General features: G+C 33.9%; 1 protein-coding gene across 1 annotated transcript in view; it reads right to left on the reverse strand.

Annotated features, from left to right (window-relative positions):
- BMT2 (base methyltransferase of 25S rRNA 2 homolog) overlaps positions 1–15,698 on the reverse strand; it is a 71,897-nt gene that overhangs the window by 35,325 nt on the left and 20,874 nt on the right. The window contains exon 3 of the mRNA XM_053553633.1: positions 1,241–1,411. Coding sequence (XP_053409608.1) covers positions 1,241–1,411 — 171 coding nt within the window. The remainder of the gene's footprint in view (positions 1–1,240; positions 1,412–15,698) is intronic.

Genomic DNA, 15,698 nt, shown 5'->3' on the forward strand with positions numbered 1-15,698 from the left:
AGATACCATCTAACCCCAGTGAGAATGGCCCACATCACAAAATCTCAAAACTGCAGATGCTGGCGTGGACGTGGAGAGAAGGGAACACTTTTACACTGCTGGTGGGACTGTAAACTAGTACGACCTTTCTGGAAGGAAGTATGGAGAAACCTCCAAGCACTCAAGCTAGACCTCCCATTTGATCCTGCAATCCCATTACTGGGCACCTACCCAGAAGGAAAAAAATCCTTTTATCATAAGAACACTTGTACTAAACTGTTTATTGCAGCTCATTTTACAATTGCCAAAATGTGGAAAGAGCCTAAATGCCCACCAACAAGCTGTGGTATATGTACACCATGGAATGGATTAACAAGCTGTGGTATATGTATACCATGGAATACTATTCAGCTATTAAAAAAAATGGAGACTTTACATCCTTCGTATTAACCTGGATGGAAGTGGAAGACATTATTCTTAGTAAAGCATCACAAGAATGGAGAAGCATGAATCCTATGTACTCAATTTTGATATGAGGATCATTAACGACAATTAAGGTTATGGGGGGGGAGCAGAAAGAGGAACGGAGGGAGGGTGGTGGGGCCTTGGTCTGTGTCACACTTTATGGAGGCAAGACATGATTGCAAGAGGGACCTTACCTAACAATTGTAATCAGTGTACCTGGCTTATTGTACCCTCAATGAATCCCAACAATAAAAAGAAAAAAAAAATATGGAGAATTTACATCCTTTGTATTAACCTGGATGAAAGTGGAAGACATTATTCTTAGTAAAGCATCACAAGAATGGAGAAGCATGAATCCTATGTACTCAATTTTGATATGAGGACAATTAATGACAATTTAGGTTATGGGGGGGGAGGAAAAGCAGAGAGAGGGAAGGAGGGAGAGGGGTGGGGCCTTGGTGTGTGCCACACCTTCTGGGGGAAGACATGATTGCAAGAGGGACTTTACCTAACAAATGCAATCAGTGTAACCTGGCTTATTGTACCCTCAATGAATCCCCAACAATAATAAATAAATAAATAAATAAATAAATAAAAATAAAAAAATTTAAAATGAAATAAAAAGAATTTTGTGTTAATTTTCTTCCTAATAATTTTACAAATCTTTATTTCTTACCCTATCATATTATTGGAGGAACAAGTAAACTGCCCATTACTTGGTATAAACCATTACAGTATTTAATGTTAACACAGCTAGCCAGGATAATGTTAATAATCAGAGAAGAAATATACTTACTCAGTTATAAATTCAGGATTTGTAAAGCTGAGGTTTGTGAAATGACCTTCAAGTTTAGAAGACTCATGCATATTTAAGGCTGGAGTGGTCTTAGTGGCGAGTACAGCTCTTTTTTCATCTTTCTCCAGTGCTTTCTTTTTCCCACCATTTTGGAAATATTCTCTGCATACACTACAAATCAAAATAAAAATTTTAAAATGCTATGTATGAATATAAAACAAAATTGAAAAACTTAAGTTTTTATTAATCAAAGTGGAGAAATTTCAAATTAAAAATCACCATTTGAAAAACACTTCAGAGGTAAGTTTGAGCACTCTATAGCACTTTCAAACTTTTAAAGATCACTATACAACGAAAATGATTATACATTATGTTTAGCACATAAAAAACATGATTTTTCAGGAGTACAGACATGTTTGTATATATTTTACTGACCTTCAGTCTTAACTGAAACATAAGTTCCTCCAGCAGAGTTTGGATAATAGCATCCAAAAAGAATAGTAGTCACAGTTAACTTTGAGCCACCTTTGCTGATGGTAGACAGAACACCGAAAAGATTTGGAAGTCTCTCCTGGTTTATTATAACAAAGTCAGATTGTAAGATATTTAAGAGATCACTTTTGTTTTTATTTGCTCTGAGATAAGGGCATATCAATCTAGTTCAGGTAAAAATGGTATCACATCATAAAGATGTAAATTCAAAGACAACAAAGGTTTGAACATAATAGTGATTTTTGTAATACTTGGAAATTGTTCCTATCCAACAGGAGATCACCCTTACTTGTCCTAATTCTTACACAATTAAAATGCAGATTTTACAAAATGTATTATTTTGGAAAGAAGTATGGAGAATCCTCAAAGAGCTAAAAGTTGATCTCGTAATCCCATTACTAAGTATCTACCCAGAAGAAAAAAAAATCATTTTACCACAAGGATATTTGTACTAGAATGTTTATTGTGGCTCAATTTACAACTGCCAAGACGTGGAAGCAACCCAAGTGTCCATCAACCCATGGATGGATTAATAAACTGTGGTATACGTATACCATGGAATACTATTCAGCTATAAAAAGATGGAGATTTTACAATTTTTGTATTTACCTAGATGAAGTTGAAGCACATTCTTCTTAGTAAAGAATCATAGGAATAGAAAAGTAAGTATCCAATGTTCTCAATACTAATATGAAACCAATGGAAAAACAACTACACACCCACATGAGAGAAAAACACAAGTATATTCAAGTGTGGCAGAAAGAGGGAGAAAAAGGAAGAAGGAGGGGGAGTGGTAAGCTCTCACCTAATGTGAGCAACATAAGGCTATGCAGCAAACCTCCTGGAATAGGGGTTCAACTACAACTTGAAATGAAGGCAACTTAGAAACGCAAACGATGTAGCTTAATCATTTGTACCCTCATGTTAATCTGAAATTAAAAAAACATGCATTATTTTAAGCCTACACAGTTAAGCCCAAATTAGGCTGCTATACCACAATCAGAAATTGATGACTAGCATGTAGTTATAAATAATTTTCTTAGTATTTATGATATGCCTAATTATATAGGGTAAATATAATAGGACACCATACCTGGGGGCATGCAATGAAAATAAAAATGCACCTTAGAATCAATTGAAACATCTATTAGATATTAAAGCCAATGAACTTAAAAAAAAAATAAAAAGAAAAGACTAGTGAGACCTAATTCTGTTCCTTGTGCTTACAATTTGTAGGAGATATATTCTTGAAATCAATCAAAGAAAGTATCAAAGAAAGTGAAGTATAGAATCTGAACAAATTTTCTTTCTTTTTGAATTTTTAAAATATGCCTACAATATGTATTACGAATAGCTCACACTTTAGACTATTTTTTCTTCAGACACTGCTTAGTGAAGTTGCAAATACACATGATAACTCTGGACGGAACAAACTCATCTCTTTCTCACCTTTGAAGGATGCTGTTTAGCTTTTCTTAGTTTCTACTATGTACGACTTCTTTAACTTATCCCATGTATATATAGTTTTAGCTCCAATGATAAATAGGAATTGAAACTCATTCATCATGAATCCAATATTTATAAGTACCTATCAGTATGGAGGTACACACAAGTCATGGTAAAAAAAAATGGAAGAAGACAGAGCTGCTACCCTCAAGAAGCTCAGATTAGTACGAGACAAATAATTATAAAATGAGGAAATACAATTGATAGAGATAAGCAAAGATATTTATTTATTGATTTCTATAAACAAAACACCTCATCAGATGAGCAGGCATAAATCAGTCAAAAAGTTAAGGAGGGGAGTGTTTTTCCAGACAGAGAAGACAGCAGGAACAAAGGCATGAAAGAGAAAAGCAGAATGGATCCTTCAGAGAAGTACAGGGAGCTTAAAGTACTAGACAGAAAATGGATAGATGAGCCCTGAGGCTAGTACACATATAGACAGGAATGACAGTCAAGTAACACTGAAGAAATAAGCAAGTTTCTGATCATGCAAGATGCGGAGGTCAATTTGAACACGTGGCCTTTATAAATCTAATCTAATAACTGAAGGCAATTTAGAGGTTGCCTGGGGTTGGGGTAGAGCTGAGTGCAAAAGGGTACAAGACAGGTTTTTAAAGAAAAACGTTCTATATCTTGAGAGTGATAATGTGTAAATACCCACTAAACTGTCTATTAGAATGTAAAATTAGAAATTTTATCATATATAAATTATACCTCAATAAAGTTGATAAAAACGTAGACTTTATCAACTTGTAATGAATACTAAAATGATGCCTCTATTATACAGTATTTCATTAAGGTGTGAAATAAGAGAAAAAATTTGCTTACTTTTCTGTTAGATACAACTATATAAAATTGCTGATATTCAACAGTTCTTGAGTCATATAGATTATATTTTTATGTAGTTCAACCTAATAGTTACCATGAAATTTGGCAGAAAATACTTTTAGAGGGCTAGAGTTCTGGGTTCTGTTTGGAATGCCATCTAAATTCCAAACTCCCCAAATACCTTTCAAAAAATACAGATCATTAAGGAGAGCAAATAAAAGCACCTATAATCTCTGCCTGTGAAAATCTAAGAAACAGAGAATAATACTTCATTTTACATGGAATTAAGAAAATAAAAATCTGAGACTGAAGTGACTTTGGAACCCACTCAAAGGAGAGAATCAGATGAGGACTGCATAAAAGACAGGAAGGTATGATGGGGTTTGAGAGGTGGCAAAATCAGATAATGTAACTGAAGTTTACCACCCAGACAAGGTCCAACTTGACTGAGTGAATTCTATGAAAAGATTTAGGACTTAGAAAATCAAAGGTTTTGCAACTGCAAGTTCAAAAGAAAAGAGCGTAGAAAGTATATGGGAAGGACTGGCACCAAAATTGAGAGTATTAGGAAGACTATCTTTAGGGGGGCGGGAGTTGGAGCAGGGAGGAAACACCTTGAAAAAGGAAGGTACTTCAGGAGGCGTGGTGAATAAAGGGACAGAATTAAGCAACTAAAGACACCTACTGTCATCACTCACACACACACACTCGTCATGTATATTCATATATACTTATATATGTCAATAAATCATAAGTCAGATTAAAAGAAAACTCTTTCATTAAAAAAAATTCTGCATTTGTATTTGTAGCAATCAAACAGGGTTCTTGGGAATTAAGCAAAATAAGACACCAAAATCCCAATCTATAAATCTACAGAAATTCAAACAAAAAACAAGAGAAAATGTACATAAAAGAGACACCTAAATGAACCCAGCAACCATAGACTTTTTAGCTGAAATGAATGAAAATTCTTTAGGTTAGTGAATGAAAATTCTTAAAATTTCACACACACACATACATACCCACAGCCATGAAGAAAACCAGAACATTTTAGTATTAATCATATACAATTAAGTAAGCAATTGCAGATATAAAGGAACGCTTTAAAATTGAAATTAAAAAATCAGCATAAAGACAAACGAATGAACATTTGATCTATGTTCATGGGTACTTAGACTCAAGATCTTCCCAACTTTATCTACAGATTCAACACAATTTCAATCAAAATCCCAGCAAGTTATTTTAATGATACTGACAAGCAGATTCTACAGTTGACATGATGTATGTGGGTTTTTCAGAGAAACAAAACTGAAGAGGCAGAGCAAGATGGCCAAAGAGAACCTTTCCGCACTGGTTCCTCGCCCTCTGCAGGAACGCCAAATTTAATAACTATCCATGCAAGAAAGCACCTTTACAAGACCTAAAAAAAATCAGGTTAGAGAACACAGTACCAAGCTATTTTTAAATAATTTAATGGAAGATGAACTTTATACATGAGATGATTTGAAAAGGCTGGGAGTAAATAAAAAGCATTAATTCAGTTAAAAGAAAAAAAAAAGGACACCATAAATGCTAAATGTCACAATTCTCAATGAAGATATAAAAGTTATGAATATTTATGTGCTATTTATCAGAACAGTCATCTTCAAAGTAGAAATTCCATGAGATGTATGTAGAAACAGACAAATACAACTAACAATGGGTATAACTTTAACACTCTACTCTTAGTCAAATGAATGAAAAGTAAGGTTACAGATGGCCTAATGAACATAAGCTTTAATTATAGTTAAAGATGAACTTTGCTCTCTATATAAGGCAGAGCTGTTTTTCAAGTCCAAATGGAATATTCATAAAAAATATCATATACATGTGTTAACTGCATTGGTTAACTGCAGACCAATCTGACTCAACTTTATTATTACAAAGTGGTATGGTGTTCTTCAGTTACCATGGACCACTACTTTGAAGGTCATATAGTTGGAGCATGTCCAGATGAATCAAGCATACACCCACAGAGAAAATCCAAGTGCTAGGACCCAGGAGCAAGGACTGAATTAAAAACAGGACACTACATGGTAGGATCCAGGATTCAAACAGATGGAGCCCTGGCATCACCTCATGGCATGATCCAGTGAGAGCACAACTCCTCGCATCACCTCATTGTAAGATCCAATCAGATCACACTTTATTACACTCTGCTTATAAAACCTGACCCAGCTTCCTGCTTGGGGAGACAGATTTGAGCATTTCCTCCCATCTCTTGGCTAGTCAGCTTGCAATAAAGCTTTTCTTTTCTCAAAGGCAATGGTATTGGCTTTTATACACATTCGGGCAGCAAGTATTGATTGCTCGGTTACCTATGTATTAAGTCCTGAAAAAAAGAGCCATAAAGGAAAATTTTATTACATTACAATCACAGTGTAATAAAACTGGAATTACTAAAAACAAAATATCTATGCCACCTCACCTAGCAAATTAAAAAGAAAAAGAAAATATTTGGGTCACAGGGGAAATACCAATAAAGTCACAGAATATATTAAAAAAATAATGAAAGCACTGCAAGTCAGAATCCAAGGAATGCAGCTATAATAGTAATTTGGAAAATTTAGATCCTTTGTATTTATATCAATATAAACAAAAATAAAGTAAAATAAACATCCAATTCAAAGGATTAGAAAAAGAAAGTCAAAAGAAAGAAGTATATTAACTTGTTAGGAAAAAAAAAAGATCAACAAACACACAAAGACGTTACTTAATTTTCATATTTTTTCTAGCAAAACATACTAACAGAGAATTATAGGAATATATGAAAATTTATTAAATTTAACTCTGGTAGAAAGAAAAAGTTTAAACAAAACCAAAATCTACAGAAAAAATAGAGAAAGTTTTCAGAATTATCTTACCAAAAAGCACCAGCCCAATGAGGAATTCTATCGCCACTGTCTTTAAAAATCAGATACTTCCTGTACTGACATGTTTTTCCCACATCTTATGTTTTGCTGTCTTGGGAGGGAAGCAGGAGGACAAGCTTATAGATTCAGAGAGAGGCTGCCCCTGCCAGGGCCAGCCAATTTCTAAAGCACATCTCACATGCAAGCCAATCACTTTATCTGACTTTTACACATCAAATCAATAATTTCCCCACTCTAAATCAACTCAGGACCACATATCAGACAAGGTACAGCTCCCACACCCTAAGTCCCAGAAAAATTATTCAAACTAACCAATCTAAACTGTTTACTCCACCCTGCCTTTACTTTCCCATGGAAAACGCCAGTAACAGGCTCTGCTCTAGGCTCTCCTTCAGTTCTGCTTCTGCATCCTGACCAAATTTGGTGCTGCTTCTGTAGACCTACCAGGGATGTTGTGTCCCCCTCTCTCAGGAAATGTAAGTAACAATTCTTTCAATGGCACTGACTTCTCTATGTTGTTACGCAATCACCTCTATGAATTAAAATCCCGTGCATACAAATGAGAAAATCCCAAAACTACTTAAATTGTTCCAAATCATAGAAGCAAAGAAATTACTTTCCAAATTCATTTTCATGGAACAAAATAACAATACTTAAATATGATAAAGGCTATAAAGAAATACAGACCAATATCACATCTAAATGGCAATGTAAAAACATGAAATAAAATTTTAGCAAACAGAATCAAGCATTACCAAGTACTGTGTATTTCAGGAATTGAAAGATTGTTCAGTATAAGAAAATGCATTAATTTAATTCACTGTATTCATAAATCTAGGGAGAAAACTCATTTACTCATCTCCATAGATGCTGGATGTCCACTTAACAATATCCAATACCCATTCCTAATAAAAGCACTCAGTATGATAAAAAACAAATTGGTAAATTCTTCCTTAATATTAACATTATACATATGTATCAGCCAAATAACTAGCAACTTATTTATGGGAGCCACACCACATACATTATTGTGAAATGAAAAAAGCAAAGCTACGTAACAGAAAAGGAAGATACTATCCAATAAATGGGAGATGAAGAAGTAAGACTTAGTATATTTGCAGATGATATAATGGATACCTAGAAAATGCAACAGAATCTATCATAGACTAATGTAAACAGTAAGAAAATTCTGTGAAACAGTAGGATGTACAAATAAAATCAAAAGCATATATCTATACATATATAAACAACAGCTTGTCATCAGATTATTCAGTCAAACATTGCTTAACTATAAGGATAGAATCATTCTAAGAAATGCATCACTATGCAATAGTCGTTGTGGGATTATTAGAGTGTTTCTACACAAACCTAGATGGTATAACCTACTATATACCTAGGCTATAGCATATTGCTTCTAGGCTACAAATCTTTACAGAATGTTACTGTATACTGTATAAACAATGGTAAGTCTTTCTAGATCTAAATATAGAAAAGGTACAGTAAAAATACAGTACTGTAATCTTACGGTCCACTAGCCTATAGTCTGTATATTTCTATTGTTGATCAAAATGTCATTATGGAGCACTTAACTTTATAATAGATAGGAAGTTAAGATTTACAGCAGCAATAAACATGATAAAATACCTACAAATACACACAATAAGAAATGTGCATAACTGGGCAGTGCCTGTGGCTCAGTGAGTAGGGTGCCAGCCCCATATACCAAGGGTGGCAGGTTCAAACCCAGCCCCAGCCAAACTGCAACAAAAAAATAGCCAGGCATTATGGCAGGCACCTGTAGTCCCTGCTACTTGGGAAGCTGAGGCAAGAGAATCACCCAAGCCCAGGAACTGGAGGTTGCTGTGAGCTGTGTGACGTCAGGGCACTCTACCGAGGGCGATAAAGTAAGACTCTCCCTCTACAAAAAAAAAAAAAAAAAAAAAAAAGAAAGAAAGAAAGAAATGTGCATAACCACTATATAGAAAAGCCTTATAACACTACTGACTCAAAAGTAAACCAGAATAGATGGTAAAACACACCTTTTTGCATGAGTAGGATGATTCAATATTATAAAGATGTTAATTTTTTCCACTTTATGAAAAATTAATGTAACCCCAATAAAAGTAACTTTTAAAATTTACTTGGACCGGCTGATTCTAAAATACATGGGGGGAAAAAAGCAAAAAAAAAAACAAAAACAAAAACCATGAAATCCCTCAGAAAGAACAGTGTGTGGGAGAGGGAAGATGCTATGGAACAACATTTTAATTTTAAATCTTTATGATTAACATAGTGGTATTAGGCACAGATAGATTATATATACAATGGAATATAACAGAATTCTGTGGGCCTTGGTATACCATGTAAGTGACAAATCAAATCCCTAGAACAAAGGTGAACTTTCTCATACGTGTTACTGGGGAAATAGATAACTATTTGGGGGGAAAAGGTGTGTCAATATTTCACAACACATACCAGGTCTGAATTCCAAGTAGGTCAGAGATCTAAATATTATAAATGAAATCATACAAGTACTAGAAGAAAATATGACAAATAACAAACAGGAATGCCTATAGTCTGAGACTCAAGAAAGCTTTTCTAAGACAATTATCTAGAAGCAATAAAAGAACAGACTGATTTATGGCAAAAGATATAAAGAAAATGAAAGATAGCACATATCTTTAAATTATACAAAGAGCTCCGAAAAAAATGAAGAACATAAAGACCAAAAATCGCAGAAAAAGTATCAAAAACAAGATCACATCATCAGTCCTTTTCGAAGCTGAATTATTATAGCAACATATGAATTATGATAGTATGATGTTTACTCAAAAGATGGCACTAATCAAATGAATGCTAGCATCAGCATGCAACCGGCAAGATAGTCAAAGAAAACAGTGGAAGCATGGTTGTTGTTGAAAGAGTGCAAGATCACTTTGAAGTGGTACTTGAAATTCAAGAATATTGTGGAAGTACAATGACATTGGAGGCATGAGTGTGCAACAGAGCCTCCTACATGCCTAATAACTGCACCATGTGCTCAAGCAGTAGTTTGCCATAATCAGAAGTGTCTGGCCACAGATGGTAACCATTGGCAGAAGTCAAATATGACTTATATTCATCTTTTGTTATCAGTATATATTAAGTCTTACAATTTTAATACAGCTTACTTCTTTCTTAAAATGTGTATGTAGATTTTTTGGCACCCTCTGTATATAAAAAGGTGTTCAACCTCATTAACAAGAAAAATGTAAAATAAACCAACACAGAGATACCAAGTCTCATCAGACTAGCAAAAATTCAACAGTTGGGCTATATACTCTGTTGGTGAAGTTCTAGAGAAACAAGCATTCTCTTTCTCTGTTTTTTTTTTTTTTTTTTTTTTTTTGCTGGTGGAATTCCAAATGATGCCACTTCTATTGAGGGCAATTTGGCAACACCAAAAAAAAAAATCACACAGGCATTTATTCTTTTACCCTGCAATTCCACCTCTAGGAATCCTCAAAAATACAATACCATTACAGCCCTATTTGTAATAGCAAAAAGCTTATAAATGACTCATGAAAACAAGGAAGATACCTAAATACCTTTGATGGCTAATTTTATCAACTGGACTAAGCCACTGAGTTTCCAGATAATTGGTCAAATATTTTTCTGTGTGTTTCTTTGGCAGTGTTTTTGGATGAGACTAACATTTGAATTGGTAGACTGAGTAAAGCAGACTGCCCTTCTTAATGTGAGTGGGCTTTATCCAATCGGTTGAAGACTTGAATAGAACAAAAAAGGATGACCCTCTCCTGAATTCTTCTATCTAACTGCCTTAGAACTGGGACATCAGCTTTTTCCTACCTTTGCACTTAAATTGAAACATCAGCTATTCCTGAGTCTAGAGCCTGCTGGCCTTTGAACTAAACCGTAGCGTTGATTTTCCTGGGTTTCTACTTTATCCACTCACCCTACAGCTCTTGGGATTTATCAGACTTCATAATTGTATGACCCAATTCTTTATAATAAACCTCTTACTATGTAGACACATACAGACAGACCTGGTTCCTGATCAATACAACAACAAATGGAGTGATCTCTATCATATTAAGTTAAAAAAGAAAGGTACCAAACAGAGTATATAACATGCTACCACCTACAGAGATAAGAAGGAGTGATTATATGTACATATAGGAATGTGTATCAATTTGCTTATTTTTGCAAAAAGAAACAGTAGTAGGATAAACAAGAATTACAGGAGGCAGGATAAAAGAAGAAAATGAAAGGGATCCCCTTTTGAATACAACTTTTAATAAAGTTTTGACTTTTGAACTATGTAAATGTTTGATATTCCTTAAAATTAAGAGGGAAAAAAAACAATAAAACTGAGAATAAAGTGAAATCAATTATATAGTAAATTAGTTAACATAAAAACACAGAAAAGAATTGTTTCAGGGAACTTTTAAACATAGTATTGTAACTCTTGGTGGGATATGTTCTAAAGACATAAGAACAGTAAAGAAATCTTACATTTCATTTGGTCATTTTATTTGCAGAAGCAAAACTGCTACTGAGATTTTGAAATCATTTTATGTAAATTGCAGGAAAAAGCAAATGTGTTAATGTTGTTCAGAACTAAGTCCTTCAGTGTAACAGAAGAGATACAAATATAAAACAAAGAAATTAAGCAAGATTCTGTAATGTCAAATTTTAATGGAAAATATCAGCTTTGGATTTAAGACTATATAGTCATACATAAAACTATATTATAATGTATATTTACAATTATATTCTACATATATATTTGTTTTATCTCATTATTTTCACCAAAAAGGCATAGAGGAAAGGATACCCAGGAGCATATCTACTGCCACATTTTACTTTCTAAATGCCACTTCCCACTAAAGGAAACTAGGACAAACTGAAGAAACAGCTTGATTCTAGGTTTTGGGCAGGGGAAATAAAGATTCAGCAAGAAAACACTCAAAGGTGATATTAGAACACAGAAGGTATTTTTTGACAAGTCACCTGCAGCCTGATAGGGTATTATCTGTAAATACATATATGACACACACACACAATCCATGACTGATAGAAAAATGGAATGAGTAAAAATCCAAGAGGTTACATCTAGCTTATTATAATTGTAATTGACTATTATACCAATAGCATATAGTGAACATTTGTAATTAAACAGGAAGAATTACACATATAAAAGTATACTTTTACTCAGACTTTCTGGAGAACATATAATAATCCTCTGCTTATAAATGACAGCTCGTATTAACAAAAGAATGCTAGCTAAGAAATGCCGAGGAATGATACAATTTTTTTTTTTTTTTTTTGTAGAGACAGAGTTTCACTTTATTGCCCTCGGTAGAGTGCCGTGGCCTCACACAGCTCACAGCAACCTCCAACTCCTGGGCTTAGGCGATTCTCCTGCCTCAGCCTCCCGAGCAGCTAGGACTACAGGCGCCCACCACAACGCCCGGCTATTTTTTTGTTGCAGTTCGGCCAGGGCTGGGTTTGAACCCGCCACCCTCGGTATATGGGGCCGGCGCCCTGCTCACTGAACCACAGGGGCCGCCCGAATGATACAATTTTTAAAATATTATTTTGCAATTATAAATGAAATTTTAGTTAAAAAATTGATCCACCACCCAAAATGTCACTTCACACATTACTGGATAGTTAGTTGTAAGGGATAACTTAAGTTTAAAATGGAAGGATAGAGCAGGTACCACCTTAACTAAATGACATTTTGCATCTCTAATGGTAAAATACCTCACAATAAGAACCCACTCATGGGGGGGAGGATATGAAGGATGAAGATTCACTTAATATATATTTTTGTAGAACTATCTGACCTGAATGAACCCATTAGAGAGACCAACTTTCAGTTTTTAAGAAGTAAATGAGATTGAGGAAATAGTTAAATAAAAGGCACCATGAGAAAACAGTCAGATAAATCCTGAATGTAGGACACAAAGCTAGTTTGAAATCAGGATATAGACAATCAGAATAGCTCCCAAGTTTTGCTGTAAGTAGAACAAAAAATACTATACAATCTAAAAAATAATATATTAAAAATACAGATCGTTGAGGATGCAAAGAGGTGCAAAGGACCTATACATCCAGAGAACAAGTAATTCCAAAATGAGAAAGGATCACAGACACAGGTGAATTGAGTAGCAAAAGATCAAGCCTTCCTGAGTAGAAGGACTCTGTTGGATTCAAGGGAAACTGGCAAATTTTCTAACAAGCATCTTCTAATAAGCATCTGATATGATAGATTGGAATCTTTTACAAAACTCAAATGCAGAGATAATTCTCCCCATTCTCTTTCTGATTCCCCCATATGTCTATTTTCAAGTATGTAGAGGCAGCAACAGCATTGCAGGCTGGGAGTGGGACTAAAAAGGAGAAAAGATAAGGCCTACGTTCCAACACAGTATTCATTCAACTCAAAGCATTTGAAACAGAAATGAATTGGGGGGAAACTATGGAGGTAATCTAGCTCCAACCCAGCTTAACTCCTGAGGTGATCAAAGTGGTCAGTCTTTCATTCTAGCTACCTATCAGAGAAAAAAAGCATGCCCTCTCTGGGAAAAATAATATTTATTTCAATCTCTTCTAAATGCAATATCAGGATAAAAAAAAAAAAAGAACTACCACACAGCCAAAGAAACAGGTCCACAGATAAAACTTAAGTTAGAATAAGTAAAGACTTAAAAATAACTATTATAAATTTGTTTTTTAAAAATAGAAAAAAAGACAAACCAAATAGACAAAAATAATAGAGAACTTCAATAAAAACAATCTCTAAAAAGCCAAATAATTATTATAGAACAATTCAGAAGAGCGATATTTAAAAAGCATTTCTTTTGGCTACTGAGAGAATAAAGTCAAGAAAGAAAAATCAGTAAAAATATATAGAACTATTGAATCAAGAATCACAAAATACGAGATATTCTATAAATCAACCGACATTTGTCCAAAAATTCAATGTTATAAAAAACAAAAACCTAAAGAGATGTAACCACAAAATACAATGTATAAGCCATGATTGAATTTAGAAAACAAATTCTAAATTACAAAATATATTTTGGAGGCAGTAAGAGAAATCTGAATTTATGATTCTAGATATTTTAGGAAATTAGGAAATTATTGTTAATTATCTTAATGTGATGGTGCTGTTCGGGTTATATGGAAGAATTTATTTATTCTTACCATAGGTTTAGGGGATAAAATGTCATGTTATCTGCAATTTACTTTCTAATAGTTCAGGAAATAGTGTATTTATCTATTTAAAGAGTTAGAAAAGGCAAATAAATTCCTTTGCTTAAGGTATAGCGAATACTGTTATGTTGTATTTTTTCTAATTTTTAATATTTCACATTATATATGAAATTTTGTTATTCTGTTTAAGGAAATTCTACATTAAATTTCTCTAGATTAATAAAGAGTCAACACAGTCTTAGCAGAGTAATGTCAGTAAGTCTTACCTCACTTACCACATTCACATAAAGCTTTAAGGGTGACTCACTGGAAACAAACTTTTGTCCAACCCTTTTAAAAGCCATATTAGCTTTCAAAGTGACATTGCTTTTTTAGAATTATCAAATGAAAAAGGAATTACATATAACCCAAGTTAGAATATATGTGACTTAAATTTCAAAATTTAGTATTATTTCAAAACCTCTTTTCTCCAACCTAGTTTTAGGTATAAAGACTTTGCAGTTTTTTTTTTTTGTTTGTTTGTTTTTTGGCCGGGGCCAGGTTTGAACCTGCCACCTCCGGTATGTGAGGCCAGCGCCCTACTCCTTTGAGCCACAGGCGCTGCCCTTAAGTATAATGACTTTAAACAACTTCTCTAAGGATGACTTCCCATGTTGAAAAAAACTTTTTCTGTTGTTGTTTTTACCATATCCTGTCACTGTCATTTTTAGTAGTTTGACCTAAATTCTTAATTTTTTTTCGGAAGTTTCACTTCTAAACATCATGTAGAGAAAATAACTATTAAAAAAAAAACATTATTGTAAAACACAAATCCAAGGAAAAAGAAGAGTAAAGTACAAGGCAGATTCATTGTTCAAGTAGAAGGTACAAGCAAAAGCTCTTAGGAAAATACCATATACCAAAGAACATTTAAGAAATAAAGTTTTAGGGCTTGCCTGATGTATTGGAAGATTATTTTAAAAGCAGTACTGCTAAAAGATAGGAACGATGACCTTAAACAGTGACAGCCGTGATTTTCTGAATGAATTACATTATCACTTTCTGTTACAAGGGAAATATTTGTTTTAGTTGTAACAACTCATTCTGTTTCTTAGCTTGTGAAAGAAAATGTATGTTCTGAAGGACAGTCAGATTTATAACCATTTTCTCTCTAGAAGCAAGTAAATAAAAATAAAATCAAACATTTAATTCCCATTTCCTATTGTTCTAACACCTTCCATTAGTTCACCAATACTACAATTCTTTGACTCCACAGTCTACTGATGTCACCACTTTGTCCCTACTCTTGCTCATCTCCTATGTTCAACTTCTTTCTTACACATCACCACAATATGCTATCTCCCTGGCCTGAAGACTCGTTATAGCTGGCTTGTCCTCTCAACTTGCTTTATGTCTTTTGCACATATCACTACTTTTCTCCCTATCTTAAGATAGTTTTATTTTTCCTTGCTTAATTTTTGTCTTAACACTCACTTACCATTATCTGACCTAGTATA

This window comes from Nycticebus coucang, chromosome 11 (genome assembly GCF_027406575.1).
Source record: "Nycticebus coucang isolate mNycCou1 chromosome 11, mNycCou1.pri, whole genome shotgun sequence".
Classification (NCBI taxonomy): domain Eukaryota; kingdom Metazoa; phylum Chordata; class Mammalia; order Primates; family Lorisidae; genus Nycticebus; species Nycticebus coucang.